At 44.2% G+C, this 10,833-nt stretch overlaps 1 protein-coding gene across 1 annotated transcript; it reads left to right on the plus strand.

Moving 5' to 3' along the window:
- Positions 1–7,806: 7,806 nt before the first annotated feature.
- On the plus strand, positions 7,807–9,341 carry CCR75_000269 (uncharacterized protein). Its single transcript, XM_067958377.1, has 5 exons — positions 7,807–7,906; positions 7,995–8,605; positions 8,667–8,858; positions 8,921–8,975; positions 9,039–9,341. Exons 2-5 carry the CDS (start codon positions 8,145–8,147, stop codon positions 9,243–9,245), a joined length of 915 nt encoding a protein of 304 aa, XP_067814775.1. The 5' UTR covers positions 7,807–7,906; positions 7,995–8,144; the 3' UTR covers positions 9,246–9,341.
- The last annotated feature ends 1,492 nt before the right edge of the window (positions 9,342–10,833 follow it).

A 10,833-nucleotide genomic window follows, 5' to 3' on the forward strand; every position in this document is an offset into this window, starting at 1 on the left:
AATTATCTGGTTCATTGGCGCAGTTATCCACCTTCTCATGGCAGCTGGGAGCCTTGGTCCCAGCTATTTGCTGAGTTGAGAACCTCGTCCGTCAGTTTGACGAGACCCATCCGATGGATCATAAGGTATATCGGAAAATACGCGCACCTGGCGCTTGTAAATTGATTGCAAAATGTCAATCGCATTGCGAATCTCGATAGAGATGCAAGCCCTTCTCAAGAATGACGAAAGGAAAAAAACATCCCCTTTCACTCGTTTCGTGTTGTCGACACAACACGGACAGGGATCACCCCACGTGAGGCATGAAAGTCCTGCCTCACAAGACAACCGATGCAGTATAAATCTTGCAATGGCTGGAGTTCATTTTTGAAACTTTACGCGACTTGCGTTAAGGTTTTGAAGCTAGGCTTCGCGTCCGATGTCTTTGACATTGCGAATAAACGCGTTCTAGGCTTGCATCAACGAGTTTTTATCTCGCTTGTTGTTGCCACTGTACCATCGATGCTTAAAAAACATCCAGATTGATATCTTCTTCAGCGCGAAAGTTTTTCGCGCTGGGATCAAGGCCATGTAGCTTTGTCGCAATAAATAAGGGAAATTTATTGTGAGGAGTAGTCTCTCCAGACAAGCTATTGACTAGCTGTTCGGGCAAAAGCCACGGCTTCTTCTCAGGGGAAAGACCAGATCTGTTATTGTCGTCACACCCACTGAAGAAGGGGTGCAACAACTACAACAAATTACGATGGCTTACGCCATCGTCATCACCACGCACAGGAACAAGTGCGGGTGACGGCATGGGAGACGGTGCTGGCGACGGGGAATCATCCTCATCGTCAGAACCAAACATACTATAGCGAATGCTTATAGCAGGTCTACCCGATTGAACCCCCTCATTCGAAGGCTCATAGTCAGCCGCCTGACGACAGGCAGGCGACTGTTTCGCTCTCCCCGAGCCGGCCATCTTCCGACTCGCATTCATAGTCGACCGTTAAAGAGGGGTCGTGAGACCGACCCCTCTTTGGGGAATACGTCACCTCCTACTTCCATTGAAGGTGACTGAGATATGTCATCTGTTGATGCTTATGCAGGTGATGGGTCCAAGTCACCTGCTACACCAGTTGTAGGTAACCTGTCCATCCTTTGCCCGCTCACTAGTGTCCCACCGATGCCGGAAAAAGGGAATGACGAAGATTTCCGTTTCATCCTCACTAGGCTTGTGAAGCCTGGATGAGTCGACTAATGGAATGTGGTATCGATCGTTGGTAATACCAATCAAACGAGCAAGGTTACCCTTAGAGGGCAATCAAGGCTTTTTTCCGGGACCGAGTCGCAACGTATTGTGATCCCTCTTTAGTTGACTCATAATAACGTTAATACTGACATGGCTCTCGGAGTGCAGGTCATGCCCTTAAAATCCTCATGAAGGACGCTTATCTCTTACCAGGTTCATCGATGGATTTAGAACCTCCAATTCTTTTACGAGGGCGGGAAGCGCTCGCTCTGATGAACCCTCTGTCGAGGAGGATGGGTCTCGTCGTACTGCTAAGCAAGACCCGGCACGTCAATCATTAGTTGAAAACGAGGTTCCCAACTAGCATGCGAGGGTGGATACCGTCGACAACGAACGAGAAAACTCGTTGGAACCCCCTTATCCTCACAATGGTTCCAGAGGGTTCAGCAAGAATATGCTTCTCAGCACTCGAATCCGTCAATGGATGTGGATGGGGAGGAAAAATAGGATACACCTCGTTTGACGAACCCGAATCAACGTCGTGATTTGGATCACACACTTCACTAATGAGGGATGAAAGTGCTCGCGAGCGATCCCTTCGCCGCGAGTTAGCGGTGACGGTTGATGTTGTTTCTCGTGACCAGTTGAGAAATTGTGCGCATGTTGCGACTAATCAACTGGCAAACGAAAGGACACATCAGGCGTGCTGGTGACAGCTCGTCAGACGGTCTCTTTCTTGGAAGAAAGAGTGAAACGTCTGGTTCATGAGAATCAGACTCTGTCCTAGAAACTATACGGCTTTGGCTCGGGACCATGAGGCTTTAGCTCGAGACCATCGGGTTTTGATGGACCCCCTAAAATGTTCCGGTATAATTCGGAATCGGGAAGCTCGTACTGATGTACGGGCGTACTACATCGTCAAGCAACATAGTTCACAGTACGGGCCGATATACCTGAACAGTAATTCTTTTCTGCCTACATTCGTCACTACACTTTTCAGTAGTTCTCCGTAGACAGTAGGACAAGGTCGTTAAAATTAAAATGAAATAATGTGTGCTTTTCTAATTTTGTCAAAGTTTCGTTTCTATCGATCCACCGCACCAGCGATGGAATCCTTTACGAAACGGACCACTTTTTCTCTAGCCAGCAGAAAATCACCTGCTGACTCAGTTTTATTTTTGTTTTCAGTGCGACCGGTTCGCACTGAGAAATTATCAATCTCCTCATTATTGAGAGTGTTATCGGTCTCATTAATAATAATGTTTTCGATGCTGAGTCTTTCAGCATCGTTGTCAAAGTCAGTAATAGCATTATTGTTATTACTGAGCTTGTCCACTTCAATGTTAATTAAATCAACATTGGTATCCTTCGCATTACCCTTACGGCCACTGCGTGATGAGCAAGAGCTAGAAAGTTCTTTGAGCGAGTACCCCTTCTGAATAAGAGCCACTCTTAAACAAGGCGTGTGGACTTGGATGGCGTAAGCCGTTCACGAAATACGGTGTATGCTTTGTAGAAGCATGCATCGAATTAGAGATGGCAAAATCAAATTCTACCATCGGCAAGAACTCGCTCTAACTCGTAAAAGAGTGAGCGTATCCGCGAAGTATCTTTTCGAAGATACAGTTTGCAAGCTCCGTCTGACCGTCTGCTTTACGATATTCAGGAGTTGACATTTTCAACGGATTCTTAATTGATTTGAACAAAGTTTGCCAAAATCCCGCCGTAAACCTAGGGTCTCGATATGAGACCAGTTCACAGGGTAACCTATGGAGTCGAAATATCGTGACAACAAAGACACGAGCACAGCCTTTGGCTGTGATTGACTCCGGTACTGCAGCAAGATGTACCATTTTGCTGAAACGATCAACAAAAACAAGAATACCATATTCTTATGTTCGTCGTCGAAAAAACCGAAGACGAAGTCCATGGATACGGACTACCAACACTCTGCCGGAACAGGCAGAGGTTGTAACGAAGCACGGGATGAAGCAGTGGGCTAACCTGTTGAAAAACTTTGCAGGCACGTATTTACTTGCGGACGAACTCATACTGGCGTGGCCAGTAGAAGTCGCAACTTATCGTGAGATAAGTCTTCTCACGTCCACGATGACCACTTGTTGGTGCATCGTGGCACTCATACATGATGCGTAAACGCAAAATATCATGGGTAAGGATGACGATACGAGATGTGGCGCCAGCAATGGCTTTGTAATACAGTATCCCATTGCGTGTTGTGTATCGATCTGTTGAGGATCTATACAATTTAGGAAATTTTATAAGGATTGTTGGGATAATTTTTTAAGGTAATTCATTAGTTCTTTAAGATCCTTATCTTTTTCATACTCTCTTATAATGTCGTCGAGTAGTGTTGACGACGGAACACTTATTGTTGCAACAGTGACCTTCTGTTCGCTTGCGCAGCCGGCTCAAAATCGGTCCGGCGCGAAAAGGTATCAGTGACGACGTTAAGACGTCCTGATTATAACTCCACGAAGGAAGTTATACACCGCGAAAAAAGACAATCATTTCGCCATTCTTTGCGAGAAGTGTGGACTCCGTGCGTGAAGAAGCATGATCCGTATATACAATGAACGGTCTATCTCCCAAGAGATAGACTTTAAACTTCACCAGTGCATAATTCATGGCAAATAGTTCCTTGTCATGCACTGGGTAATTGTTGCGTTCAGCTGGTTTAAGCTTACGCGATTGATAACAGACGTTGCACTCTGCGCCGTCTGTATACGCACAGCCGATTGCAAATCGCTGGCGTCACAGACATAAAATGGTCGGTCTTGGTCAGCAATCGCCCGGACTAGCGATTGCATCAAGATTTGCTTGATACACTTGAACGCTGATAATCAGCGTTCCATGACAAACCTCGCTCATCAAGTTACAAACGATTGCAAAAATGTAATCGTTGTCAAAAGACGGACCACTACGCCTATGAGTGTAGTGCCCCACGGCCAGTGCCTAGAAACACTGAGCGAAAGACCGACCTCTCGCTAGGAATGGCGGAGGACACGGATCCGAAACTGTTGCGAAATCGCAAAGGCGAGGCGGATCGTCAGAATTCGGTAGGGTCAGTAGGTGCGGAGCGCCTTACAAATCCAGCAACATCAAAAGTATTTGCAGGCCATTGGACGAACGTTGTGTGTAACTACCCCAGGAATGAGGTTAACCTCATCTCCTTTAAGATAAAAGTGTCAAATTATTTGCCACTTAAGTCCCTGATTGATTCTGGGACGTCGAATAGTTCTATTAGACGCCAATCGCTAGAACTCAAATTTATTGAGCGCAATTTCCAGGATGATAGTGCGCCTAGCAACAGGTGCATCTGTAACAGTAAGAAACGTGTAGTTGGTATCCAATACACGTTGAAGGGTAAACAGTACGACGATGGTTTTATCGTACTAGATTTGGATGACAAATTTGATGTCGTCCTTGGATTACCGTGGCTCAGAAAGTACGAGCCATGTATAAAGTGGCAGTATCAGCCGTGATGATGCCTGTCTCTTGTTCATCAGATGGCCAAATGATGAACGTATTGGAGCGTCCACAAGCGTATGGATATCCTACGAGTGAGTGCAATGGCCTCATTTGTGGGTCGGTCGTTTGCATGACTGCACAAGACTTCAGTGTGGATAACCAACACACTATGGAGTTAGATCTGTGTGCAGAAGCACAGGCAGCGACCAAGTTCGACCACTCGAATAATTTTTGTGGTATAGTACGTAACAAGGATGCTTGCTTGAAAAGCAACTTCCAAGTATGTTTAAAACGCCCGTCTATAAGAGACAGTGCGAAAGTTCTAGACGACTGGAGAGTCAATCGTAGAGGATCTAGCTGTGGTAGCGCAATCAAAGCTAGAGACGATTGGGGTGCATAATCCCTAAATTAAACTTGAGACATTAAATTCCCAAGAATTTGTGAGAAAAAGTCCCTGGAAACCTGTGGTCAAAGATTCCCAGGTACCTTGCTAATAAGTTCCAAAGATGAAACTGAAACAAAAATTGTCTTGGTGAACATTGTATCAAGTGTAGGCGCTTATCATTTGATTTGAATTTAATAGCGCCTTCGAAGCCCTTTATGTAAGAATTTAGAAGATCCTAAGGTTGACTTTCCTGAATCAGTACCGTGCGATATGCCTAAGTATAAATGCACTCAACACGAAATCAACCTAATCCCAGGTTCGAAATACTGTGTCATAAAGCAGTGGCCACTGCCTCGTGAACAAGTACTCGCGACCGATAAATTTGTTATCGATCGATCAAAAGCGGGCCATGTAAGGCCACAGGAGGGTGGCAGATAGTGCACGCATTCAATAAATTGAACCACTTTACATTATTTTCAACAAAGTACTGTCATTTTGGCGTAATTGCGTGAGTACTTGTTCAGGTACGCCGCTAAGCCGAGGGACTTTCGAAGCCCCTTTACATCGACTCACACAAAAGGTGAATCGGTGATCGCCTTGATCTTTTCTGGATCCGGCCGTACACCATTTTTACACACGATGCACCTAAGAAGTGGTATTTCGCTTGCAGCAAATATATACACTTCTTGAGATTTGCGTACAACTTATGCTTACGCGTAAGTGTAAGAACCTTTCGGACGTGGGTACGATGTATTTCAAAGTCCGACCTTTCATTCAAGGCTCTGCTACGGGCGAAGACATCATCAAAATAATTCGGTGCATAATTTCCGCCGATCTCAACAGATCGGCGGGGATTTTCCACCGAGTTATTTTGACGATGTCTTTTTGGTTACACATCTCTTAAACGTCGCGGGGGCATTACTAAGTCCCTATCGTATAACTAGCCACTCCCATAGCATACCGCTTGAGGTGCTTACTGCTGTGAACGGGATATCTTGTTCACGCATAAGGATCTGATAGAATCCATCCATCAGATCCATTGACCAAAACATAATAGTCTATGACATCCCATCAATGATAACGTCTTTTCGTGGTATCGGCATTTGAGCTGGTACCGTTGCAACGTACATACGAGAGATCCATGCGTTCTGGACCTCCGTTCTCTTGTCGTCTTCGAGGGCGATAAGCTCCATAGTGGACGAAAGCCTGTTTCATGCTGAAGTCCTCCTGTGCCGCAACAGAGATTGCTTGGTCAAGCGTCTCTAATTCGAATTGGAGCAGTGGGTCTTGACAGGATCGTCTGTAAGACCCTTGATGAACCCAGTAACCTGTGTGTGTTCATCAATCGGTTAATTGACGATACAACTGACCAGGTATCGTGTATGTTGAGCAAAAGCGTGAAGGTCACGCTTGCCCTGCTTCAATTCCAGGAGCTCGGCTCAAACTCCGAGTTCGGCACGTGGCGGTTCTTAAATACCTCATACGACCCAAAGACTAATGGGTCGTGAAGCTTGGGCCCTAATGCCCAAGATTTGGTACGTCCGGCAAGTTGCAGACGCCAATTTTCATTTTTGCCGTATCATCATTGATACGGCGAGCTTCTATGGCGTCGCCTGATTCGACGAACCATCTTAAAAGGGAGTCGCCTTCGACTGCCTGAAACTTAGAGATTTCGATCTTTGAGCTTTTGGGTCGACGCGGAAGCGTCGGCCCATTAGCAGCATATACATGCTGCTGTCTCAACAGCTCTAACTCTTGAGCACCATGTTCTCTTAACACCTCTGTGTGTTGAGAGCCTTGCTGGTGAGGCAAGGCATGTTTGTCTCAGGCCCCGTCGAGTTTTTGTTGTATAAACTCGGCTATGGCCGCATGCTGCCATCTCTCCCCAGAGTAAACAGCATTGCGCCAACGGCTCGCATGCCTACGATTGAACTCATTCGTTCAATCGCTCTCCATTTGAGGTTACTCAAATGAATAAACCGTTCACGCGTGGCGTGATCGCGTTCTTGAGGGGCTGGAAGGCTTCCCCCTTCTTCATCCATCATGTCCATGTAGAAACTTCACGTACACAAAGGTACAGAGAAAGGTTTCTTATGAAGCTAAGGGTCTTTAGCTTAAAGGTCTAGACTAAGGCTTTAGAATAGAGAAAAATCAAAACTGTATTTATATATTTAATTTGCTACGTAACGATCATGGCGCCTCCTTGCGCACCGCACAATCGTGTCTTATACCGATTGGTGGGGTTGATTTAGACTTAAATCAACCAATCAATAGAGCTAATGTCTTATTGCATCTATATTACCAAATTTAGTAACATTGAAAGTAATTAATTCAAAATTAATAACGATAATAATTTTGTACTTCTTTAATAATTTCCTCTCATTAAAAACAATATTTATTATTCCTCTTAGAGGAAAAAATACTTATGTAAACCATTACAAAGGTTCTTGTCGTCCCTTGATGACAGTCCGATATGTCATCTTTCACGATGCCCTTAGTTATACTCACGAGGTTGCCACATTCATAGCATGTATTAAGCCTGTCCTTTTTCAGAATCTAGTCTGTTAATGCTTCGTCAGCAACACCATCAACGGGCGATAATTTGTTTTGTTCAATAAGCTATCAATGTAACGATATGAGGGGGTAAAATTGACCAAATTAAAATAAATATTACACAGCTTATAGAAAAGCAAGGTTTAATTATCAGGTTGGTCACGAAAGCTAAGTTGGCAAAAGTAGCGATCTTACAGAATGGACGAATTTGAGCAGCTCCAGCTCCTCGGTCAGGGAGGCTATGCTAGGTGTGTACGACAAAATCTGGTGCATGTATATGCGTGATCAAATATAAACATCATTCTAATCAAGAAGACTCGCTTTACCATCCATCAGAGTCTATCTTGTCCGACATAGCAATTCACGCAAGCTATATGGTAATGTTTTTATAATGTTTTTTATCATTACAATTAATATCAAGTCCCGAATTTATCGATAAAGAGTGCAATTATATTTAACTAATGGATAACAGCGTTGAAGCGAATCATGAAATCCAAAATTGTCACAAAACAACAGAAAATGCGTCTGGAAACAGAACGCTCAATTTTGCTTGAAAGTAAAAGCCCATTTCTGTGTCAAGGCATTCAATTTTTAGAATCGACCGATGAAGTGTGTATTATACAGGAGTACGTTGAAGGACGAGCGCTATACGAGTGCGTTTGGAAGTACAGCGACAAGGGAAGGTTTCCGGAGCACGTCGCCAAATTTTTCGCAGCGCAACTGGTTCTAGCACTTAGAGATTTACATACCCAAGGATATATTCATCGTGACTTCAAAAGTGGAAATGTGATCGTAGAAAAGTGTGGCTTTATTAAATTGGTTGACTTTGGTCTCTCAAAAAAGGCCTCTGTGGCTGGAAATAGAACGCAGTCGCTTTGTGGTACGCACTACATAATGGCACCAGAGGTATTCAACAAGAAAACGTACAACTTGTCCATTGACTGGTGGTATGTAGATTTTTATTTTTAGAAAATGAATTGGTCTCAATTGACTTGGTGTTTGCTGTAGGAGCCTGGGCGTTGTTGTCTATGAAATGGTAGTAGGACATCCGCCGTGGGAGTATCTATGTCCAACAAATACTACAATCGATGAGTACTTCCGAAGCATCGAATGCAAAGCAAAGTCACTCTTTCGAGCAACGGACGAAAACATTACAGATACTTTAAGCTGTTTTAGCCCTGAGTTGAAAACTCTAATCTGGTAACTTTGTATACTGTTCAAAGGAAATTTCCTAATATTTTTGTGTGCTATGTCACTGTTAGTGCACTTCTACAGACAAATCCTCGTGAGAGGCTTGGAAAGAACGGGGCAGCGGAGGTACACAGTTTCAATATCACATTGTTTGCCTTAACAAATGCAAAAAGGTTGCATTTGATCCAGGTAATGAAGCATAGTTGGTTTTATGATATCGACTGGCTACGGCTTGAATCAAAAGAGGATCGGATAACTGTACCGTACGACTATTATAATGATTATAATGTCCTGCATGCGCGGACTCCTTCCCGCCAATACAAGGCTAGAGAGAGCATCTCTAGTGCAGAGAGCATCGACTCCGACCAAAATGCCAAGTATTTTGCTGACTTCTAAATGTATCCAAATCAAAGTAAATTGCACTATGGACAGATGACGTTCACGACGACAGACATTTTTCTAAATAAGTTGTCTAATTTTTTTTACTAGCCCTCCTTACTTGTAGCCTTTTGATTGTCATTCACGGCCTTTATATTCGTCAACAATATGAGCCAAGCAAGGATTGAAAGTGTAGCTACCGCCCATAAGTCCAAACAGCTGATACTATCAAAACATGTATCAGATCTATCACGTGTGACCATACCAAGCTCATATTCTTAAAACTACATAAAGTTTATAGAGAAGTCAATGTGTCGCAGCATTTAAGTAACGGTTGATGAAGTTCTAAAGCATGTAAACCTAAACCTGGATATTAATCGTATATTTATTCATGCGAGAATTTGTAGCCGAAGAACAAAAAAATCACTGGCAATGAGGTGCTTCTTTATTATAACTCGTCATTCAATTTACTCTTCGACAAAAAGTAGTTATAATCAAGAAGCAGCCGGTGGTGCGTAAAGAAACACTCGAGATTGTTAATTGCTCGCATACTAAATGCAGCAGTCTAGCTAATGTACGGATTTGTTACTCTGAATATTGTATTTTCTCCCAAAAAGTTGAGCTATTCATTGGATACAGATACAAATTAGAATATGGCGCCGTAGCTTTTCTTTAAATTTGAAACCCAGCAGCAATAATGGTCACATTTTAGTTTTTGACGAATCATCACATAGCATTTCAATTTCGTTCGAGGAAATCACACCAGGCCAGCGCAAATGGCGGAGGCCATTTGGCAGGGCTTCCATGTGTGGAGCTTCCTTCTTGCGCTGGCTGTTGTTATCAAGTGGACATTCTAGCGCAGGCCTCTTGTGTCAGATAGGAATTAAGTGTTAGTTGTGTGAGGATGCCGTTGTGTATTAAGAAGTGAGTAGCTCTCTAGCTAACTACTTCCATGCTTCCTTCCTTATAACCACCCGTGCAATTCAGCGCTTCCTATCCTAAGATCCTAAAAGGGTCGACCGAAACGCGATTGAAACTGCGGTTACACTAGTGTAACCTCCGATTCCAACACTACCTCTCGGTCGTCGCCTCCTAAGCCTTCCAATAACTTGAAAAATTCGCGCAGCTCGGCCATCCTGGGCGCCGGCATTGCCTTCGTAAGAAGGTCTGCAATCATCAGGCGTGATTCCACGTACTCGGACTTTGCTATGCCCTTTCTCGCAAAGTCGCAGACGAATTTGACACGAATGTCAACATGCTTAGCGCTCTCCATGCTATCCTCTGACTCCAGCAGCCTTATAGCAGCTTGGTTGTCCATGAACATTGCCATAGGCTCCGCTACCTCGAATTGCGGCTTCCGCAAAAGCTCCCGCAGTCCGAGTAACTCTCGACCGACGTGTGAAGCAGAAGTAAATTCTGCTTCCATTGAAGAAAGCGAGACTCCAGTCTGTTTCTTGCACATCCACTGGATAATCGCCCCGTCCATCGTGATTACTCCGCCGGTGGCAGACTTCCTATCGCTTTTGCCTGCCGCGAAGTCCGCATCACTCCAACTTTCAATACTGACCTGGCTGTTTTTAGTTTCCTTGATACTAATATCAAGCTT

Source organism: Bremia lactucae, linkage group LG10 (genome assembly GCF_004359215.1).
Source record: "Bremia lactucae strain SF5 linkage group LG10, whole genome shotgun sequence".
NCBI classification, from domain to species: Eukaryota; Oomycota; class Peronosporomycetes; order Peronosporales; family Peronosporaceae; genus Bremia; species Bremia lactucae.

Bases quoted from the DNA above. Each gene is read 5' to 3' on its own strand.
- CCR75_000269 (XM_067958377.1), top strand. From the start codon at position 8,145: ATGAAATCCAAAATTGTCACAAAACAACAGAAAATGCGTCTGGAAACA. The intron at 8,606-8,666 runs GTATGTAGATTT...TGTTTGCTGTAG, and splicing joins AACTTGTCCATTGACTGGTG to GAGCCTGGGCGTTGTTGTCT. The intron at 8,976-9,038 runs GTACACAGTTTC...CATTTGATCCAG, and splicing joins GAAAGAACGGGGCAGCGGAG to GTAATGAAGCATAGTTGGTT.